Source organism: Paralichthys olivaceus, chromosome 19, assembly GCF_024713975.1.
Source record: "Paralichthys olivaceus isolate ysfri-2021 chromosome 19, ASM2471397v2, whole genome shotgun sequence".
NCBI classification, from domain to species: Eukaryota; Metazoa; Chordata; class Actinopteri; order Pleuronectiformes; family Paralichthyidae; genus Paralichthys; species Paralichthys olivaceus.
Genome location: NC_091111.1, coordinates 7,474,850 through 7,498,811, shown reverse-complemented (window position 1 = coordinate 7,498,811; position 23,962 = coordinate 7,474,850). Strand labels below are relative to the sequence as shown.

Genomic DNA, 23,962 nt, shown 5'->3' with positions numbered 1-23,962 from the left:
GGTAAAAAACAGTAAATGACCAATTATTTAAAAAAATCCTTTTGAAACATTCATTCAAAATCAGGTCAAAGATGTGCAGGTACACATTTACTTTTCTAGACTTTAAGTGTGGAATGACCTTTCTCTGCCTGTAGCAACGAAAATGGGTGTCTGTGTTAGCACCAATTTTTCTTCACAGACTAAACACAAAGTGACTTTCTGCTGGCAGCAGCCCTCTTCTCTGGTCTGTGAGCTCTCGCCTTGACCCGTTCTTATTTGATCAGCTCCAGTTCCAGTGGGACGACCTTTGCTGGGTTAACAAAATGTCACATCTGATTCCACTGCGGGCATCAAGTGACTTGTAGACAAGTGCCAAGTGCCACTGGGACAGACTGAAACCAGCACAGTGACAAAAGAAAAGGGGCCATCCCACGGCAACAGTCCAGCAATTCATTTGTGTGCACATTGATATGTTACGGTATTTTTGTATTTCAGGACTTTCTGCTGGCAGCACAATAGTGATATTCTTTCCCATGTTTCAACTCAAGAATCCATCAGTACAACCTTAATATGTATTGTATATTGTAACATTTACTTTTTGATGGCTTTCAGTCACTTTACTAGTCAATTTATCTTGAATACGAATAATACAATTAAGCCATTGTGTTTGTTGGTCTGTTTAACGCTGCTCTTGTCTTCCTCTCTTGTTCTTGTGTGTTTGAAATGCTCCATAATTTAATAAAACTTTGTGATTACATGTAACCAATGGTCTTCTCTTTCAATTTATTTGACACGATGCACAGTGCACAGAGTTGACTTAACGTAATATAATAACAGGGACATCTGAGAAACAAATACAATATTGTGAATGTCACGTATTATTGGATGTTACAACTTGTTTGTGAAGCTTTTGATCCATAAAGAAGGAAATCAAATTCATATCCCTTGTTCTGTCGTTTGTTCTCATCACTTCAAAGCTGAAGTATCCACACATTCAGGATGGACTTATTTTCTGGGTACATTCTTTGGGACATTGCATCTGGGGTTCTGCTAAAGGTGGGGACTTTACCTGCACAGGTGCACCATTGTGCTCCTTTTGGCCTTTTCACCAAGATAGTGATCTCTGGACCCATTCTGGTAACTCTCCCTCTGTGCTGACACAGCCCGCTCTGTTCATCACTACCCAGTTTCCATTTCATCTGTTTGTTCATTCATTCATTCTCTTCCCCATCCATCTTAGCCACAGCAGCTCAGTCTTGTGTTCGCAGGGAACAGGCGCAGCTTCTGTGGTAGTCCAGAGAGAGAGTAAGCATCACCTTCGATTTCTCCATGAGCAGTAATGAGATGGCCTGCTTTGCACCAGGGGAATTCTTCTGCGTGCAGGGAGAGCCTAAGTAATTGACCCTAGAATCAAACCCAAACCCATCAGGCACCATCAAGCTAACCTTCTATTTTCTCCCTTTTTTTGTCTCTGCAACCTTTCTCATTCACTTCCACTACTGCCTGGAGGTTACATCAATGGGTGACACTGATCAATTGCTCGTCTCTGATGACAAATGGTGCTGAAGTTTCTTTTATGAAAATCAATGAGTCCTTATACCCGTTTACTTTAATCACCTCTTACTGCATGCTGCCATTTGCCCTGCAGCCAATCCTGCTGATGAAAACGATAGTCAAGAGCAACAGTATCCAACCTCTTCTTCACATATTGGCACTGACTGAATGGACTATTTGATTGAGATTGCCAGACTGACGAAGAGGAGATGAAACACGCCTGGATGTTGTGATGGCATGTTTATTTCAGTGGCCACCATAGCATGAAGAATGATGAGCACGATTGTGTTTGAGTGTTGTGTGCATGTGTGCGTGAATCGTGTCTAAAATGGGAGTGTGTGGGAGTTCTCTCTCCAGACCTGTCAAGTGACAAAGTTTCATGCCTCTGTGCACTAAAATGTCTCTAAACAGATCTTGCTGGGGGAGAAGAAAGGAGCCATATTTTACTTGCACTAATTCACAATGACTACAAATAAATATCTCCCTTTTTCATTCAGTTACTGGCACTGTAGAGGTTTGTTCTATGCTTCCACATGAACATTTATCTCAAATGTGAATACTTACTGGCTATCTTAGTCTTCTGTAATAGCAAACTCAATATCTCTGTTTTGAGATAGACTTTAATTTAGTTATGGGCTAAAACTAATGATTACAATCAGTATTGATTCATCTTCTCAATTAAGTGATTAATCACTAGAAAACAGAGGAAATAATGTCAATCACAGGTTCCAAAATCAGAAAGTTTTCATTCCTTCTGCCAAGGAGGTATCGTCTGTCTTTGTTTGTTTGTTTGTTTGTTTGTCTGTTAGTTAGGAGGATTACACAAAAACTACTAAACGCTATTTCCACGAAACTCCGGCCAAGGAAGAACCTATTAAGGAGTGTTGGAGGTATATTTGGTATTTCAATGAATTCAATGCTTGACTTACTCTCTAAATAGTAGCAGAGTAGTAGAATAATTTTCTGTCTATTTATAAGCTATGGTTGGTCATCCTGGAAAAGCTAGCAAGAGCAGTCTACACACGCTACTGATACATACAAACCCCTCCCATCGGCCTTAACCATCACAACTAAATGCCTAGACCTGACCCTTACCCTAACCTAAACATAATTTTAAACCTAACCCTAAAACCAAGTCTTAACCCTCAAACAGCCAATTGAATTTGTGGGGACCATCCAAAATGTCCTCACAACGTCAAAATGTCCTCACAATGATGCACACACACACACACACACACACACAGTCTCTAACACAAGACAATAATCCACAGGTTATCAGTGTGTGCAAGATGTGCTGCCCACATGCATCTGTCTAAATATCATGATTAGGACTGATCCCTGAATGTCGGCCTGTAAGCAAGGATCAACTATTATTTCTCTGACTGCAGGGGGGCCGAGTGCAGCAGGTGAGACCATGTTTTGAATTACAATTCGTGTCCCTGGGACGTGGGCGAGACGACGGTTGTAGTGGTTTACACATATATTACAGAGCTGTGTCTGCAATGTGCAGACACTATTACATCACTGTGATAGAGTAAAAAAACAACAACACACACACACACACACACTGTGAAAATCAATCTTTAACTTCGCTGAAACAAGGCTCAACTTAACTTGCTATAAATATTGCGTGTCACAATGTACAATATGTCACCAGCCGAGGCAGTTAGATGCATCTCATTACATATCAAGTTATTATTATATGTTATAAGTAATATTAAACTTTTTATTACTTTTCAAAGAATCTCTCCAAACCCTAAATGACAGACAACATACAGTATATGTCAGTAGAGGTCATATATCTTGACCGTCTTTATATCATTCTTCAACAAGTGTAGACACATCTATCGACTGTAGTGCAGCGCACAGAATACCAAGCATACTGAACTCATATTTCCATGCATTCTAAGCTTTTCATCTAGCAGTGCTAGCTGAGTCCAGGGTCAGAGGATATTACATCGATACATTTGAAAAGCTCTCTTGCAGCTGGAGCACTTGACCCAGTGCTTCCTCAAATACTGATAGCAGAGATGATGCAAATAAACGTATTTTTTCATATTTCTGTATCATATTTCTTTTCATAGTTTAATTGTTTTACCCGAGCTTGTGCCCGCTTTCCAAACAGTGTAATTTGTTCTACTGATGTGGCATCAAAAACTTTTCAAAGGCACTTACCCACAAAGCCAGAAATAAACAGCAGGACACTGATGTGCATGCTCTGTTTCATTGTTTACTATCTATGTAATCACAGCAGTAAACTCACTGATAACATTTCAATGTGCATAGAAAAAGGGTATTACAGAGGGCAGATCTAAACCCTACGGTAGCTTTTTGTGAACTCAGAGGAGCTGTTAAGCACTTACTGCTGTGGGAGATAGAGCTTTAGCTGACTTTGTTGGCCAGACAGAACGGTGGTGATAATGGTCTGCTGGCCTCTCCCAGATCCTGTTACACTGCTGGGGACACACAGGCTGCTCTGTATTTAGCAGCAGTGCGCTCCACTGCGAGCTCAGACTGTAACAGCCGGTTGCTGCTTCCTCTCACCTCACAATAAACTTCTGCAGGAATGAGTAGCGCAGAAGGAAATGAACAATGTAGTATTGACTCTATATACTCTCTACATATCCACAAATCTATTATATTTTAATTCACTATCTAAAGAACACGGAAAGCCAGAAAAATAACTTTAAAAAATGGTTGTGTTGTTGTTGATGTACAGTACAGCAATGAGGGCAGTTGTAACAGGGTGCACGTGCACACTCTCACGTGCAACAGATTATGAGTGACAGGTATACTAACTGTTGAAACTGCAGCTGAAACTGTCTGCTTGGACTGTACCAACCTAATAGACTGCTGTTACTAGCACTGCACGCACCAAGTTAGAGATCTCTTATGAAAAGATAATAAAAAAAAATGCAATCCTTAATGAAAATTTGGCAGGACAAATTAGAATATGGTGGGCCATCACAGTTTATACACATGTTTATACTTTCTAAAATAGTGATTCTTTTTTTGTAACAAGTCATCGTATGTTATTTCATCTAGAGTGACGAATGAAAGGGAAAAAGAGATAAAAAACAATAACGATATCAGAAATCAAAAGTTAAAGCTGTTGGTTTTGAATCTTAAAACTCTTAGGGGCTGCAATTGAGCCATTCTGCCACACTTGTGCACAAGACCCCTAAAAGGAATGTGTGCAAAGTTTTGGAAGGATTTGTGCATGTTTAGTTCTCAGAAATGCGTTGAAAGATAAAAACTAAAGGGTACAAGAGGGTTTTCGTACCATGCTCGAGCTCTAATAGACTGTCCATCTTTTAAAATGACTCTTATCCTTCATTTGATGCTTTAACTACATGCTGTAGCTGCACAGTTGTGGTTACTATGCAGTTGTGAGTGATAATCACATATGTCTCTGCTGATAACAGTGTCTGAATCTGTCCAGACAGTCTACCTTTGTAAACCATCCTCTGTGGCGACACTCTAGAAATCAGTTTGTTCCCGCCTCAATAGATTGAGATGAAACCTTTAGTTAAAGCCTCTTCGAGCACACTTACCAGTGAATGTGAGAAATTCAGCAATGCTACAACTGTGAAAGTCTTCTCTGCCTGTGTGTGACCATGTGGAATCTCTACAGCAACTTCACTCAGTCAAGCATCAAGGGCTGAGCTATGTATTCCTCATGTCTTGTTTAGCAAACACAACAACATAATCATCAGAATATGTTAGAACTGGACTGGATTAAGTTACCACAGTCTGCCCTCCTCCAGTGTAGCCAGCAGCTGTGCTTGATGTCTTATTTCTAATATAAAAAAATGAAAAGATCAGAGAAAGAAGTCTGCTGTGCACAACACTGAATTGTTTTTCAATTCAAGATGTATATTACAGCCTGAGGCAGTGTGCAGACGCAGGGCATTTCACAGACAGATATCTGTTTGGTTGTCGAAGAGACGCAGACAATTTGTCTGTCAGACACCTACTGTAAGCAACATGATGAGATGCTGATTACATTTGCCTCTTACCTGCTCTGCTAAGAACAATTTCTGACAGAGAAGAAGACAGACAGAGCGATAGCCTGAGATAATGCCCTTCACAGTGTGTGGAGAGGCAGAGTGATGTTCTGGAAGTGTATCTGAACAGTCGCTGTGGAGATGTTGTTGGTTTTAGCTGTTTGGTTTGAGGTGAGCAGAGGGAACATGCTGTGGAGGAACAAGCTAATTTGCTGATTTAATAAAGAGACAATATTAATGGTTGGTTTGGAACAGTGGGGCCTGCTACAGGAGCCAGGGGCTTGAACACATGAAAAACACTACAATTATTTAAGTGTATTCAAAAGAACATGAACTGTTGATTAAGGTTTATGGTCTGCCTTCTGATTCCCTCTTTCTACAGGAGATCTACTAAAGGATTATGTCACTTTGTCACTTTGTTCTTTTCTAAGAATTAAAGATGGATTGCTAAATACTAAATATTCTAAACACAGAAAAGAAAAAACAAATCAAATGTTCAACCTGAAAACAGGCACTAATTTTTGAGCTTTGCTCAACAGACCTGATGGTGTGTGATTTGTTTCTGGAGCCAACGTCAAAATGAAGCTTGCCAGTCTAATCAGCCTGAATGATGACGGGGTGGACACATGCTAATTAGCACCATCAGCCTGAGCAGTGTAGAACAAAGCGCTCTGCTCTTATTGTGCTTTGTCATCCTCAGGAGCGTGTGTTTAAGTCTCTGTGGGGGTTTTGGGTCTTCGCAGTGTCCGTATCTTGTGTGCTGAATGTTCACGTAGTTTTAAGCATTGCTCTCTAATAAATGTATTTGTGTTTTGTGTGTGTCTTCACAGGGAAAATGTATGAATCATAACTGGGTAGTTGGAGCCTGTGGGCAGGGTGGCGTAAGTTCATCACAGGTCAGACGAAACGCCCCCACACGCTGCACTGAGCCAGATCCGGAGCACAGTGGCGTGCTCCAGTTCTCAATGATGCTCAAAACACAGATTCTAATACCACTCAAAGACAATATGAAGTAACTTGAGCTGTAGAGGCCGAACCAGCCTTTTCATCAGGGGCCCATCTCAATCCAGTCTGTTGAGAACGACTGTATCAGAGGACGACATTACTCGGCCGAGACGCAGGACTCTTGAGTGGCACAGTGAAAGCACTTCTGAAGCTTTTTAACCAACTTGTCATTGCGGGTCCACCATCTCATCAAGTGTGTTGGTTTTCCTTATCTTGAGAAGTTAATGCTGCTGAGAGCCCTCAAGAAAGACGGAGCAGTACAAGCTTAAACATTCAAGAGTTAAATATAAATACAAGTTGTACCACTTGCAGTGTAAAAGATTAAACTTTGGTAGAAAAAACTAATTCTTTTCCTCCTTATGTTACCCTGTCATGTACTTCGACGCAGCCCTGAACAGAGTACAAGGATCCAACCTAACATTGATCAGTATCATTGATTTTCACTGGAATGCACCATTTTAAATCAGGCTGTATACTTTACCATGAAATTCATTATTGTGTATTTTAAAGCACTTACAGTACACTTACTGTACAAAAAAATTGTTTTGTTTGAATTAGTGTTCCATTTTTTGACAGTTTCAATCCGGAGGATATGGGACAGGAGATGAAGTGTCGGCGGTTCGATACCAGTCTCCTCCATTCTGCATCCCGAAATTCAATTCATTTCAAAACAACTTTATTTGTCCCAGGAGGGCCATTCAAAGATTTAAAAAAAGATTCAAAGATTAAATATCTTTAGGAAAGATACTGAACCCCAAATTGCACCCAGCAGTGTGTGAAAGTGCTGCACATAGATGCACTGTATGTATGTGTGTGAATGGGTGAATGGCAAAACTGTAGTGTAAAGCCCTTTAACTGGTGATCAAGACTACAAACGCATGCATTACAGCCTAGATGAATACAAATACATTCTGCATAACCAATAGTGATCACTTTCAACAAGAATTCTGCAAAAATGTTTCAGCCTTTCTGCATTTCTATAAAGCTGAAGGTAACAAGTGCAGTGCTCTGTGCAAAACCTTCACCATTCAGACAAGTTCCTTGAATGTGAAGGAGAAATGCTTGAGGAGGAAGCCTTGAAAAGTGCTGTCCACTGCTATAATCTGTGTTTCCCACCTGACATCTTCCTTTGACCTCATGTTTTATCTCTGTCCTTTCATTCCTCTCATCCTTTTCTCACCTCGTGCAGTCCTGCAAAAAAAAAAACAACCTCTCCTTGCCTTTTCCTTCTCATCTCTCTCGGCTTTCTTTCCTCTCCTCTCCTCACTTGCTCCAACCCCCACTCCTCCCCTCCTTCCACTCTTCTCCTCATCTCATCAACTCCTCAGACACTGTGTCTCACTGGTGCTCCCATTACAATGCCCAGGGTGCATCACCGCTCCATCTCCCAGTAATGGATTTCCAATGCTTCGACCATCTTACCTGTCACGTGCTCATGTCTCCTCCCTGGGTAGCATCACTCTGCAAAGCTGTTTAGAAATGCATGAATCCTCTCAGTGTTATTGTACTCATTCCATCATTACTCACTCCCCAGATAGAGCAGCAGTGCGCGACCCCCACCTGCTTCTCCTGCGGCACCGAGTCAAACTGATGAAGACTGCTGCAGCAACATCATAAGATTGAATGGGTCCACACGCTATATAAAACATGATTATGTGGGGTTGTATCATACGAATGTGGCTAAAAAAGCACATTATTGTAATAATCATGGGAAATTAAATGTGAGAAATGAATTTGGTTTTGTAATTGCACCAGAACGTGCCAAATTCCTTGACAGTTATTGTGCCAGATAAAAAAAAGTCTTTACAAATTCTTTGTTCATTGCTCACAATCACCAATATTTTAATTAGCTGTGAAATAGCAATTTGAAAACCCTGCACTGGTGTTTTTTCTTGGGAAATAATTCATGTACTGTTACTGTGTGGGTTTGTGTTCAGTCTTGAGTAACATTGGAGCCTCACTTTTGTCTTTAAAGCACTCTGTAAAAACTAGACATGCAGAAGGGCTGCGAGCAGAAACACATACACACAGCTGCACACAAATCATGTCAATCAATTGGTAAATGTCAGTCATTACAACCACCTGAACCAATTTCAATCCTCTTCACCACAGAGTTCTTGGCTCGATGGCCACAGACTGTGTCTGATTCATAGTCGGGCTCACACCCACTCATGCCTTTCATTTTATCCAAAAATAAACACTTGCATAACATATCATCACCCAAAGTAGCCCCATTGCCCCCTCGGTTCTTTCATTACGTTGTTTATTGAGTTTGCAGAGCTTCAAGAGACAAACAAGGGGAGACTATTGTTTGTGAAACTCTACGTATTAATGCATAGCCAAGAAACAGCATCTAAATAAGTACATTTTCATATTCATACCCAAGTAAAGAGGCTGGGCAACGAACTCAGATAAGTAAATTGTGAGCTTACCTTTGGCGACTTGGTACACTTTCCATTTCGGGCATCTTTTATGTACGCTATATCCAGTAGGTCTGTATCCTGTGAAAAAAGAAGATTCATATATCGGTTAGTGTTCCTAAAAGCTGTGTCCTAATTCAGGGGACGCAACTTTTGGACGATGCGGTCTATGTAGCCCATGAAAGTGGCGGTCGCCACGATGGATCCGCCCGTTTCTCGCTTTTCATTTGGAAGAGCCTTCAAATGGGCTTGCCTAGTCATGCTGCTGTGACGCAGCCTCCTAAGGATGCAGCCACTGAATTGATACACAGCTTAAGTGTTAATTCAAAGGCTTCTAAGACAGTTTAGAACACAAAGACATTCATTGCCCATGGGAGTGGCTCTCTCCTTAACCAAACCACCTGTGTCTGATTGTTTGTTGTGCATGTGTAAAAGTCGTAGAGGCACAACTTTAGTCTCAATAGCACACATCATGTGGGAGTTACTCAGTTTAGATCAATGAAAGGCTACTGACAATGTGCGCTGCAGAAGTGTTATTGTAGTCAAATTCCCATGTTGACTGATGATCTGGCAAAATGAGCACTTTGCTCCTCACAGCAAAAATAATGCAAAATAGGTTTTCAACACTCATAAAATCAGGTACTGTATTGAAAGAAAACGGTGCTGTGCTGTGTTTCATGACAGATTACAGCCTCATCTGCAACACACAACGTGAACCACTTTTGGCAATGAATAAAAAGATTTGTACACAATGTTCTGCTGCTGGAGGGTGAGTTGCTTTAACACCTCGCCCCAGCTTGGCCAGGCTCAGCTGTTTGCATGGTCGTCAAACAGCAATGAGACTTCACAAGGCCTTTTGATAAAGTCAAATGAAATGAGAACACCATGAATATCATCATTATGATTTAAACAAAAAGTTAAGTAAGGCATTTTACATGAATGGAAACCTCGGCTTCATTGTTGATTCATTATTGATACAGCAGTGTGGGAAGCAATGTCAGTGCTTCTTATTCCATCTCACAGCTACAAAATAATATAGCGATGCAAAGTGGGACAGAATCCAAATCAATTGCACTGAAGTGTTGACATTAATGTACCCGGAGCCTCACCGCTTTCATTTCTTCTTTCTGATTTTTTACACCGATCTTTTATTTTATTTTTGTCTTTTTTCAAAAACCAATCATGATTTAGTCAAACTTTCTTTTAGCGATCTGAATTATACTTCTCCTCCTAACTTGCATACCAATGTATTCATCCAAATTATACAGCAGCATTACCACGTCACCGAGTCCAACATACATTCAAACGTATGATGTCATTTTATCTGATTGTTATAATGACACAAAATCTATGGACATAGTTATTACCGACATGTATAAGCCTTCATTGTCAATTTGAAATGTTTGATGAAGTCCTGTACCCCTATGTCCACTTTTGGGGGACTCCTCCTCATAAGAGTGTTTACCAGTCCCCTTGATATTGCACTCCAGATACATGACATTGCAGTCATTCAAGCTATTGTATGTTAGTGTATGTGTCTATTTTTATGTGAACACCCTTTACACATACAGAGTAAATCCATGATATCCAAATCCATTGACTGACTGTTTCATCCTTTTATTTGCAAGCTGGTTGCCCCTCATATTGTCAGTAATGCTGTTAGCAATAAATATATACAAACTGCAATTGCAGAGAAGGCCCCTGCTGCCTTCCTTCAGTCACCACATCCCTTTATCAGTCTGGTATATCTCTCTCTCCATTGCTCTGATGGAGCCAGGACATGATGTGGAAAATTAACCAGAGAGAACTGTGTGTCCACTCAGCATTATCTGGAGAGACAAGGCGCGATGGGGGCTTGACTCAACCTCCAAATGACGCTATCTGACAATATCAAGGCCATGAGGCTGGTGGAAAATTGTAGCAGAAAATGTCCTCCTTATCTACAATCCATACCCACATACACCCTGACCTTAGTGGACACCCACTTATTTTTTTATTTTAATTTCAGAATAAAGTTTTCAGGGTTATTCCATGTTTGCTTTTGTCTTCTTCGAATTCAACTACCTGTAAAAGTTAAAACTTATTTAGAGGTGCGACAACGATGAGTGCATATTTAAATCAAAAAATTCTGAATAAGAAGGAAATTGAGATCTGCACTTATTGCAGTCATAAACATAAATATAAGTAATAAATATTGTCAGAAAGAGGTCATAAATATGTTGCCATATTGCTACAGTAGACACACAGACACACTGTTCACGTAGAGGCAGAAATTAAAGCAATCTTTTCCATGGCTGTAGTGCACAAGGTCGCTGTTTGTAAAGAGAGATCCTCTGAGTCAAAGGTCAACGCCTACATCGGGTCTGCAAATGCCTGCTTTTGAAGTAACTTTAGAGAGATGGAACACCACATGGGGGCCCGGAGGAACAGCAGGGCTTCAGGAAGCTGCTCGCTGATGTGGTCTCTTTTTCTGTGCCCTCTGGTCCCACACAGTTAACACAGCTCTAAGCTCGTTCAACGTCATCGGTTAAGTGTTAACCTACAGAGCCTCTGTAAAGGTAAAGCAAACAGCCTGCGTGGTTGACAGGCTGCTTGCACAGTGTGTGGCTAAGGCGAGACACATGTAGCCATTGCTGTAACCTCCAAATGACTTAGTCAGCATATGCAACGGTGAGCATTAGCAAACTTATTGTGCTGATGTAAATAAAAGTTGATGGCAATGACATTGTATTAATCTTGACTTGGATTTATGATTGCCAACGGTGCACAGTTACTTGATTAATGGATTTTGTCTCAGTCAAGCAGTCCAGTCATTATTTCTCCTGCTTAATTTATCTCATTTATTTCCTATGACATACAATGTTCTTTATCTGTTCATTCCTGTCATTTTTTATTATTGATCACAGTCTCTCTATTTCTGCCTTCCCCTCTCTTAAATCCCCTCTCTGTGTGCAACAGAACTGCAAGTGGGGATCGTCCACTTTGCTAAAGCCTATTAAGATCTACTGCACGTCCAGGAAGCAAGCAGGGCCGGCGGGAGAGAACTACAGAAATTAATAAACGTGCTTATCCCACGCTTGCCCCGGGCCCCGTTTTCTGTGCCTGTTTGTCCGTGGAGCCGCTGTTCGCACAACATCCGCAATGTGCTGCCTTTTAAAATTAAACCCATTCATTTTCCAAGTATCAAGTAAGTAGGGCAGCGTTGATCTGAAAATTCAGGAAATTCATCCTTGATCTGAGGATCATTTGTTGTCAAATGTGCCTCTGTTTCATGCATTTCTTTGAATCTGACATTAGCCATTTCGTCAGGAAAATAGGAAAAAATAACCTGTGATAAGGTGGTTTGTGAGTATAATGGGGTAAAAAAAACCATTCAGCTGTAAAGGTACAAGCAAAGGAGGGATGTGCTGGTGAAAGAAAAGGGAGATCGAAGGTTAGGTAAACATTGAGTGGAAGGAAGAAACAAAGAAAGGAATAAGTGGCGGTGGGGGAAACTGACAGCCACAGGTTAGCTTGCTCATTTACCAACCTCTGCATTCATAGTGGATGTGTACTCCACAGGGGCTGAGCAATGTAGACAAGGAACACAGAAAGTAAAGGCAAGAAACAATAGAAGAGGGGTGTTTGAGACAGGACTGCCTCATCTATTGTATAAGAGCCAGAGTGGGGAAAACATACGGGTTGTTGACAGATACAATTTTCAGGATTGCTCCATATTGACAATAATAGAGAAGTAACATTTTTTAATTAGAATAATAAAAAGGAGACATGATTTGTTTCTACCCATATGTCCGATCGGGCCATGGCCAGTTAGAGGCTTTTTGCTTACCAGACAACTGACTAGCTGCGGCTTAGTGTCACAAGTGTCACACACACTATACTGGTATAACATGTCAGAGTGGCCTACTAAACCCTTCACGCCCTCCCCTGCCCCAAAATAAGCTGTTGTAAATACAGAACTGTTTTTGAAGCCAAGGTTCACTTTATCTATCTATGCAGCAACACAACTTAAAAATAAAACGGAGGGGAAATGGATTTATGTGGTGCAGGGCTAAATAAAACCACTACATAACCAATCAAACTGGTACGTTCTCTATGCACAGGAGCATTCAAAAGCCCACTGCCTCAGGGTCAGATGATTCTGGGCATGGATGTGTCCTCATAATCAAAAACAGAGCTATTACCTATGTGGACAAAACACGCTAAAGCTGCACAGGTGCTGTGCCTGCGCCCTGTAAGTGGCCCTCCAGTAGCACCCGGCTGCCAGGAACCACGCACTGTTACGTGGGGGAAAATGGTTCGTGGAGAGCTGTGCTTGAACTCGGCTGAGAGTCACATCCACTCTGCTGCTCCACTCCTGGGATCCTATGGAGCAACTCTAGCAGCCCCATGGTGATAAAGTCACAAACCTACTCATCTTAAGTGGCTGAACTAAAGAGAGAGCGAGTGGAAAAGGCTGCAGACAAAAGAGAAGTGAGCAGAATGCTATTATGTAGCAGGAGAGTACATGTTGCATGAGAATTAGTACAGATAAATGTGTGTGTGACCTTTAAAGACATTGCACTGAGGGTTTAGGCTCTGGTTTCTGTCCTACTAGTTGCCTCAGATGACTTGGGATCTAACAGTACATGTTACATTTTCAATTATTTCCCTGGATTCAACACTTTAACACAGTGTGAAGTGGAGAGTGTCCATAAAAGTGGGAGAGAAATGAGCTGTGGCGTGCAACAAAAGCCCTGATCCCAATTGGAGAGTCTGGCATTGCCACAAGGCTGCCTGAGGGTCTATTTAAACTGAGCTACTAATTCACTGTTTTTCATCCATCACTTCGTCCCATGAATCCACTTCTCTCCCCGCCCTCTGTTCCTCTGCAACATCAAAAAACTGAAATTAAATCTTTAAATTATTCAGTGCTGTCATGAGCAACCAATAAAGGAGAATTTCTCCTAACAATGTGAATAAAATGAACTCAAAGAGGATATACTCCAGCATAGTTATATTTTCTTAGTCTCATGTGAACTAAGGGAAACAGAAAAATGTATCTAAATAAAAATACTGTTGTGTACTGTAAGTTCTGAAATGCCAACCTTGAAGAAAATCTTGATCATTTTCAGCTCATATACATGTCCTCCCAATACATATAGACTGCTCTGATAAAAGCATGCCATTAGATTTTTCAATTATTAGGCTACTTGCTGATCCCAATGAGTGATATCATTAGCAGTATTGCAGACAGTGCAAACATTTTTTTTAAAAGATGTGGAGGCATAGCAATCTCTAAGTTTCTAAGAACTTCTAAAATGTACTTATCACAATCTCTATTTTTCACCACCCCTCCCCCAGGCCATTTTAATTTGCACCTCAGTTAAGGAACTTTGAGGGGGAACGGGAAATACAAGACCAAGGTCAAAAGTGTTGCTGTGGATTTGCTGTGCCAAGCTACTGTCTCTTGAAATGACATGAAGCATTTATCATTTTTCCTCGTTGCAAATTTGTTTCGTGATAGTGCCAGGGTGAAGGCGAGCGGAACGACTCTGGCGCTTTGATCAATCAAACTTCTCTTGCTTTCGCATTTTGGCAGAATAGATGGTTGTTGACTGCAAATTCACATGGCGTCTCCAGGTTTTTGTGAATTTACACTGAAATTGTACCACCCTACGCTGTAGTCAAAATTCATACCTACTATGTACCTGCTACACAAATCTTTACTGATACAAAATTAACAATCTCACAAGGGTACAGTCCTCTACCTCAGCCATTTCTAGAACCTGCCATCATGTTGGAGCAAAATAGATTTTTTTCCTCCGTGTGTCTGTTCCATGGCAATATTTTGCTGAATGTCCCCAACTTATCTCAAGCTTGAAAAACTAATCTTCTCCCTTGGTCCAGTGAATGCCACCAAGCATCTAAAAGCAGTGATGCATCATACGCCACCTTTATCTGCTCAAAAAGACATTTAACATTTAAAGGACGTGAATGCAAGTGGAGATGTGTCACAAGAGAGCTTGTATGATAATTTGGTTGGCACAAAATACTGTATAAGGGCAGATGTTTTTATGTCCCTTGCACCAGTCGCCCCTGGACCCCACCCTTGTCTTTCGACTTAAACTGTGAAAAGGTGTGGTCCCAGAAATATATTTTTTCTACTTCATTTCACAAAAAGCTTTTCTTCAAAACAAGAAGTCCTTTCCCTGTTTGTTCATTTGGCCTTCATCCATCCATCCATCCATTATTGATGCCACTTATCCTTGGCTTGAAGGGTCGCAAGGGGGCTGGAGCCAATCCCATGGGGACACCCTTGACAGGTCGCCAGCATATCACAGGACCAACAACCATTGACACTTAGAGGTAATTTTCAATTGGCCTGTGCATGTATATTCTAAGCAGTTTGTGGTGATCTGTGGTCATTCTCATTATATCAGACCAAGGACAGTATAGAGGTGATAGAAATCAAGAGAAGACAGAGATTGGGGAGGACATTCAACAAAGGTCTCCAGCCTGACGGATGATGGATGTTGTGATGACACAGTCAGCATCTTAAATCTCTAAGGTATCAGCATGGCCCCAGTCTATGTAAGTTTGACAAGCTCTGCTTAATTTGCTGTTAAATAATTCCTCTGTAATTACTTCAAAGTTTAACCCTTCTTCAGGTAAATTGTCAGGTCGAGAGTAACTAATGATTTGTTCATATTTACTAACATCTTGCCACAAATTTTGATCAAGCCAGCCTTGCATATCCAGTAATTAATAAATTTTGCTTGGTTTATCAGCAGGACCACTCAAAAATTACTGAACTGATTTCCATGAAATTTTGTGGTAGGGGCATGAAGATAGACTGCATATAAAGATACACGTCCACTTCCTCCTACTAGCCAGACATGAAGCCAAAATACCTTGCATACCATTATACCATACCATATCATCTTGTGCATTTGGGGCCATCTTTGTGAAAAACGTGAACTTTAACCTTTTGGATTAGTCCATCTCCTATCCAATAAGAGGAGGTGGGGTTGATGAACTGTACTGCCGCCAGCCATCAGGTGGTGATCAAGATGCTTTGGCTGCATTTTTGGGGAGCAGTCGTGTGTCAATTTTTATTTAGTCTTACAGACATGACCCAAAGAAGCAGCCTTTACGTTTTGGTGTGGGTAAATACATGGATCCAGGATTCTTTTTTATTTTATTTCCTAGCGAGATAGGCATGTTCTGGTTTCCTTTGCACTGACTTTGGTCTTATTCCCTCCCTCATCATTTGTGGGCATCTTATCACTCTGCATTGTACATAAAATGTATTATTAGTTTTAGTCACTTGTTCACTGTCACACAAACCTTCCTGTGTTGAAACCTTCAAACCATGTCCCATTACTGTAAAACCCTCACTGCCTGTTAGTCAGCGGAGTCTATCCTCTTTGACAGCAATTACTACACACGCTCAGCCAGCCACGATTTAGTGCAGGCTTTTTAAAAAGAAGGTAAGGAGAACACAGCAGTTAATGTAGTGAGGATAACATCGAAGCAAGTTGCCAGAATGTAAGATTTAATTTAAATGATTCAGGGATTGTCTACAAATGTATCTTGTTAGATTTACAGCTACGCTGACTCCTATATGTTTTCTTTGTGTTGGAACATGAGGGGAGACATGAATGCATAAAGATACGTCTTAAAAACATGAGTTGAGTCACAAATATGTGGCATAACCTGACATTGGTAATCTGTTTTCATGATGAGACAGATGGGGGAGAGGACACAAGGATTAGAGGTCACTAGGAATGAAGGAAAACAAGGGGAAAAGGCAGCAGGGAAGAAGGGAAGGGAAGAAGGGAAGGATATGTAGAGAAAAACACTGAGGCCGAGGACTGGAGAAGCATGGTTGCAGCTGATAGTGGCTATCAGCAGACGACACTCTACGCAAAGCAGAGATAAAGGCCACAGGAATCTTTGTTCTATAGTATGATTATAGTGACTATAGAGGTTACTGTTATTACAAATGTGCTGTAATTTATAAAATAAGCTTTTCAATTCAGAAATCAGACAGTCAGTCTATAACAGTGGCAAGTGCTCTCCAAATTGATTTGACATTCACTCAGTTTAGACTTGTGTGCTGTATCAGGGTGGCCTCGCCTTGGCAGCATCGATGTGCATTACTCCCCTGGTCAAAAACAGATTCTGCTGCTCTGATGTTTTCTAATCACTCGTACTTAGAACTGATCTTTATAAAAAAACCTGCCGAATTAACATTTATGTTCCTGGATAAACGGGGCGTCGCTTCTTCTGCAATAATCAAGTAAAAAAACTGTGTTGTGTGATAATCTGCAGGAAGTACTTTGGTGTGCACATGTTTAAATACGTCACAACTCTATAAGCATATACACACACGCATGTGCATATAAAACGCACAAACTCCAAACTGTCATCACTATCATCAATCTGCAGTGTCTGCTGTGCTCAGTCAGTGTAAACACTCGGGGACTTAGAGCGATGATGTGACCGGTTCGTCAGCTTACACTGGTCACCATTTTCCTTGGAGCGTGCTGGACCAATCAAATCTCTCACACACACACACACAGAAACACATTCGCATGCAGTGACTGATGGAGTGTAGTGAGGGATACTGGAGGGAGTGCACTCCTCTCTGATAGATAACAGAACTGAGTGGGATGACAGAGAAAGCAAAGCCGCTTCCCTCATCTGACTATCATCCTCCGTTCTCCCTCTCTCTCTCTGTCTTTGTTATGCCTCTGGCAGGATTTTTACCCTCCCCCTCCTCCCTCCGTCCGCTCTTATCCATCTCTGCCTCGGACAGCCACCCCTCTTTCCTGCTCGTCTCACCTCTGCCTCCTCTATTCTTCCTCATCCTCGCTTCCTCCATCCTTTGCTCCCCATCTGCCTGAATCTGAAAAGCAGCTCTCATGTTGATGGATGACAGTTCACATCTTGTCTTGTCTGATTCCCTGCCGACACGCAGGCACGCTAACACACCACCCCCCATCCTTTCCGCCGTCCTCTTCAGTCCTTACTCCTCCAGTCCATTTAACTCTGCTCCTGCCTTCCTTCAGGCAAACTGCGAATGGCTCTTATCTGCTGCAAGGGGACATCTGAGATCATCATGCAGAGTCCTGGAGTGAGTGACAAACTTGCACGCATGCAGGAATGCATAAACACACACAAACTACAATGGCATTCAGTAGGGTGCGTACCTCCGCCAAGGCCCAACGGTCCCTTTAAATGTAAAGAAGTAGCACCAAATTTCACATGCTCACAGAAATCAGTCCCCTTGATTTATTTAATCAAGATCTATAAATAATAATAATAATATTTCCTGGGAAAAAGTAAAAAAAAAAAACACCCTATATCGCAATGTTAAAGATAACGATGAAGACATACTTATTATTCATTTTGATTAATAAGAGCAACTGGGCCCCCTTTATAAAAGTTATACATATAATATCCCTCACTTAAATCAGTTGGAACTAAGGATGCACAATGTTATGTGATGTTCCTATCTCAAACTCTATTACACAATGTTCATATCAGTATCCTATTCACAACCTGAAAAAATGGTTGAGCCCAAAACAGACTGCACTCGATGCACTGTGGCCGATTGTGTTGATTTTCTTTTTCTTGTAAACAATTCAGTTGAATATATCTTTGGTTGACTACAGCCTGACTGAGTCCTATACAATTTAAAAGGATAAAATTCCTAGTGCTGAAAAAATGGATGAAAGGTACATTCGACCACATCACATCTCAGTGTTCTGGGCTCAAAGTGATCAGTGTGCCTGTGTGGGCTTGTGCTGGAGCTCTCCACTGAAGTCCTTTGAGAATCACTGCCAGCGGCATACACAGCGCTGCTCTGGCTCTCATCTTTCACATCACCTCATTTAGACACCTCCTAAGAGCAAGTCATGGCCCTTTGAAGTCAAGACAAAGTGGTTAAGAGAAATGCACTTTTCACTTTCTATGTGGAGGCAGGCTCTTTGTCTCTGCCCCTCTGTGTCTGTGGCTCCTCTACTGCAAGATCCTTCCTCAAACACTGGTTATCCTTCTTCTCGCTCCACACTTTAGTTTTCATATTAAATTTCAACAGGATGAGAACAAGTACAAGTAAACACTTAATACAGTAGGAGGAGGATAGGATTACATAGAGGACAGCATGACTTACTCAATCACAGGCATAAACAGAAAAAAAGCTAATCTTCACTATGTCCAGGATCCTCTGTAGATCGTATTACATGTTGGAAATATGATTGTAATTTGAATTAAATATATATATAAAATATATCTATATCTTTTTTGCTGCATATCATAAGTTCAGTTATCCACTGCTCCAACAATAAGAACAGGAATCACAGGCAGATGTTGTCATTTTTAATTGACCGCAGAGATACAGACAGTGGTGTGCTGCTATTCGGAAAAACTTTTGTTAAGACTATAGAGCTGTGAATGACTGAACCCTGCTAGCTGAAGTGATTAGAGTAAAGTCTGTATCAGGCTGAGTGGTAACTAGGTCCTCATGGACAAAAGAACCAAACATTTTACTGTACTGCTTGTACCACACACTTCTTGTTACACATAGTCTTTCCATTCATTAGGCATAACGTCCTCAAGAGCACAGACAATCTTCGACTGTCTTAGGAGATGATTGCCAACTGGTAAATCCAAACAAAACCACATAACATCAGCCAGCCAATTAGTGTATAGCATCAGCCAGGTCGATTTATCTGTCAGGCCCTACTCACAACCCACAGTTACTCTGAAGCCATTTGCCTTTTTATTCTGTTTCCTGTCAAAGAAACCCCCGGCAATTATGTGTGTTTGTCAACAGGTCCTAAAAGTGTTATAGGCCACAGAAGTAAAGATGAGGCCGAAGAGCAAATAACGAGGCTGGAAAGTGGAGGAACGTGTCTCTCTAAAAGGTTTAACTTGCACCCCGACTTCACCTTATCTACTAATGTACTGATGAAAAGTAATATTCTCCGTGTCCATCTCTTCCTCTCTTCTAATAGCCAAGATGTCTGTGCTCTCTTGAGGAAGACTTTGGAGAGAAGCTGGTGTTTTAAGTGTGGCAGACTGCTGTGACTCATGTCTTGCCCCAGAGCACCTCCGAGCTGCTTAAATTTGATACCTTCTTATCACTCCACCAAATTCAATTGACTTTAGAAGGGGGGAAAGAAAGTCGACTGACCCACATTTGTGACACACTTAGCGGCTCAAGCAGAAATGGAACATCAAGGAAGAGGGGAGCCTGAGAGGAAAATTTGGGTGATGGACAACAGAGTGACGGCTTGGCAGAAAACTTAAACTAAATTTACTTCAACTCTATATTTACCAATGAAAAAACATTGAGGTCACGTCTGCCTCTGCCAAGGCCCAACAGTCCCCTAAGATTCAATCAAGCTGCACCAAATTGCACACACTCATAGATATCAGTTCCCTAAATGTGCCTGATTTAAACAATCCAAAAGATCCATAAATTATTCTTTGGGAAAATATAAAAAATCTCACAAAGTTAAAGAAAGTGAAAATAAATTCCTGGATCTGCCCCCCGATCTGGATCCCCACCAAAATGTAATCCTAATCCTAATTCTATCCCAAACTACATCGAAATCCATTCAGTTATTTTTTTTTATTCTTGCTGACTGACAAACAGACGGCTAAAAAAAACCAAGCCAGAGTAAAGACTGAGCCTAAACAAGTCTGTCAGAGACTGTTCTGTTTGAAATGTAATGTCTTCTGTGGAGGAAAATGTTCCTTCCTGCTCTTTTATATTCGGTTTTGACAAGATTTCTTTGATTTATTCCAACTTTTATTCACTTTGTTCATGTTTCTGTGTAGTGATGTTAACAATCTACAATAAAGGCCAAAATCACTCCCCTCAGAGCGTTGTTAAAACGCTCCCTGACACGAACATTTGGAAATGGAAAGACAGAAGCAAGATAATTGCACCAGAGTACAAAGGAATGCGGCTTAAAATGAGAAGCAGCAGGGTGGGATGAAAACCCAAAAACCCCTCGCTGGTGGGAATTACAGGCCTCTTAAATATCAGAAGCACATCTAATGTAATTATTTCGATTAGTCTGCATCAAAGCAATCAATGATACAAAGTGAAATCTGTCTGAGAGAGCTGTCGGAACCCGAGACAAGTATAATTCAGGGTTTTGTCGGAGTGAACACATAATATACAGACTTCTGTTATACATGTGTAGCTGCAAATGATTAAGAAAGGGAAAAAAACGTACTCTTTGCTCTCTGTGATTATCTACTTACTATCTCACATCTGTCTACTCTGAGAATTTTTTTTTTTCAGTCGTTCACTTGACTAGTCAGTCATTTTTGTTGAGCAGGAGGAAATAATGGGAAATGTTTGAAAAACAAAAAGCCTATAATTGCCAGATCAGCAAATGGGACTTGAGCGTAAGCCCTGATTCCTCCAGCAAAATGAATTAAAATCAAATTTATTGAGGTCTCTGGATGAGGATGGAAAAACCCAGTTTGAAGCATTAGTTGAGATGAAGAGAGAGAAAGAGGGGAAGAGACAAACGGCAGCTCATTATATATTAACAGGGTAAAAAAATGAATGTAGTGTGCACATGCTCAGTGTTATAATAAGTATGTCACACACTTGAAAAAATGATGAGCTAGAGGAGAGTCATCATGTTGATCTTTAATCTAACCCTGAGACATTAAAGACTTATGTGAGCTTCTCTGTCTCAGCATTACTGAACAGAACATTTATAACTACTAAGATAGTGGAGTAATCTCTACTCTGTTCTACATAGCTACACTATAGACTGTAAATAAAGGAATTATTAATTTTTGAAACAAGACAGATGACAGGGAAGCCCAGTGTTTCATCATATCTGGATTCAGATCTCAGCTTTGGTTATCTGTGGAGTTTGATCCTGGTTTTACTAGAACAGTACCAAGACCAGTGTTACTCCAGTGAACTGGTGATTACATAAGGCGTTTGCAGATATGAGTTCATGAAGATGTTTACCCTTCACATATGAGGAACGCAGCAGGCAATTGTCTGGGACAGAGGCGTTCACAACAACAGGAAAATGTCCGGAGCATTCAGAGTAGGGCATGCAGGACGCGGGTCATGATGTATTAATTCCACGGCGAGAGCACAGTGTTTTTGTTGACAGCACATCGACGCCAGCAACCTTATCACCCAAAGTTCTCTAATCTCTACTTCTTTCCAAGTAGACATCTTCATCTGCGTCTTCTACGTGTAACGTCTTTTTCATCCTGAGATATTTGTATTTGTGAATTCTCCAGAGATTCTCCTGTACTCTCACATGGACTCACTCTCCAGACATTCTAATAGGGGGACTGGCAGGATAATTAGTCGGTCTGAGGATTTTAAGTAAGTCTCCTTTTTTCATTTATTCTTTTGCAGCATTAGCACCACAACAAAGTGGTGAGCAACAGGAGTTTAGGGTGAAACAGAAAGGAAGTGTGCTCTCTTATACAGAGCTTGTCTACACTGGGACTTCAAAGTCTGTTGGCTGAATGTCTTTTTCTGCCACCTGGCATGGTACAGCAATGGCAGTCACATCACATCAGCAGTGGGGTTTTAAGTACTTTGCAGCATCAAGAAAACAAGCTGCATGGATTGGATTGTCATGGCAACTGGGCTGGGTTATAGCGTTTGAAGTGGAAGGGATGGGATGGGAGAAGAAGAAGTGAGGGAATCAGTCCCTGTGTGTGCCAGGTGACTCATGCAACTCCTCACAAATTTCAAATGTCGTACAAGCATCAGTGCTTAAATGTCTGAGCGAGAAAGCCTCTGCTGTAATTGATTAAGAATAATGTCAAACAAAAGATTGAATTCATTCTTTCTGAGCTGTGACAGTAGCACTCAATCAGAGAAAGTGCTATCAGACGGCTGCTGCCGTTACTGCCTGTAACCTATGAGCGCTGACCCACAGTGCAAATGTCAGGTGATGCAATTGCAACATACACCAACCACAGCTAATCTACACATTTTATTGACTGGTGACCAAATTCCCCAGTGAGGGCAGCAAAATCATTCCCAGGGATGTTAATTAGGGATAAGAGATAATATTGACCAACAAATTATGTTCATGTGAAAAACGTATATATTTGTTTATGTGTGTGTGTGTGTGAAACAGGCACGGAAAGACCTGTGCAAAAACATGCACAAAGCACGCACTGACTCTGTGTTGTGATGAATAGCTCGAGCAAGTTCTATCTCAGTCATGCAAATATATAATTGACAGCTACAACAGTAGACAGGACACCGCTGCACATTTAAATCTATTCAAATGATGGGGACTGTGTTAGAACAGCAAAACCTTACTTCTGGCACATCATGGTTCAAATGTTCAAGGTTCACCTTTAGTTAATGTTATTTACAGCGTTGTGATAAAATGACTTGCAGTTGCCTATGGGAGATTTTGTCACTTCAGCTGTTGTGTACCAAAAAAAGGTGCCGCACATTTTCCAGAGTTTGCCTTTCACATATTAAGACTGCAGCAGGAGATTGTCCAGGTCAGACAATTTCATAACAACAGGGAAATGTCCAGAACTGTCAGGTGAGGGGTGGCGTGTAGGTAGAGAATGCAAGAGGCAGGACATGATGCATAAATTCTGCTATGAAAAGCATGTGTTTTGTTTAGCATATCAACAACAGCGTCGGCCCATCTCACCAAAAGCTCTCGAATTTTGTTGTCTTTTCAAGTTGACATCTTTGATGGCCTCTTCTATGTGTATGGCTCTTCTCTTTCATCCGAGGATATTTGTATTTGTTTGGGGTTTTTTCAGCTTTACAATCCATTGCATGTTATAAACATCAACACGTCCACTCTCATGGGCTCACTGGGACATTTTACTAAAAGTTACTGAATCTGTCCAGAGAAACTGATTCAGACATTTGCGTTCTCACAGCCCCTCCAGAAAATTTCAGCAAACTGTGCACTGAAGTTCTGTGCACATCTGAAAGCCACTTCAGTGTGTAGAAAATATGATTAT

General features: G+C 41.1%; 1 protein-coding gene across 3 annotated transcripts in view; it reads right to left on the bottom strand.

Annotated features, from left to right (window-relative positions):
* The window catches only part of plcb1l (phospholipase C beta 1-like), a 109,602-nt gene that overhangs the window by 68,498 nt on the left and 17,142 nt on the right, over positions 1–23,962 (bottom strand). For all 3 annotated transcript variants that reach the window (XR_011239261.1, XM_069514511.1, XM_069514510.1), the window contains exon 3: positions 8,978–9,046. Coding sequence is in view for 2 of the 3 variants with exons in the window: in XM_069514511.1 (XP_069370612.1) it covers positions 8,978–9,046 (69 nt within the window). In the remaining variant the exon portion in view is untranslated. The remainder of the gene's footprint in view (positions 1–8,977; positions 9,047–23,962) is intronic.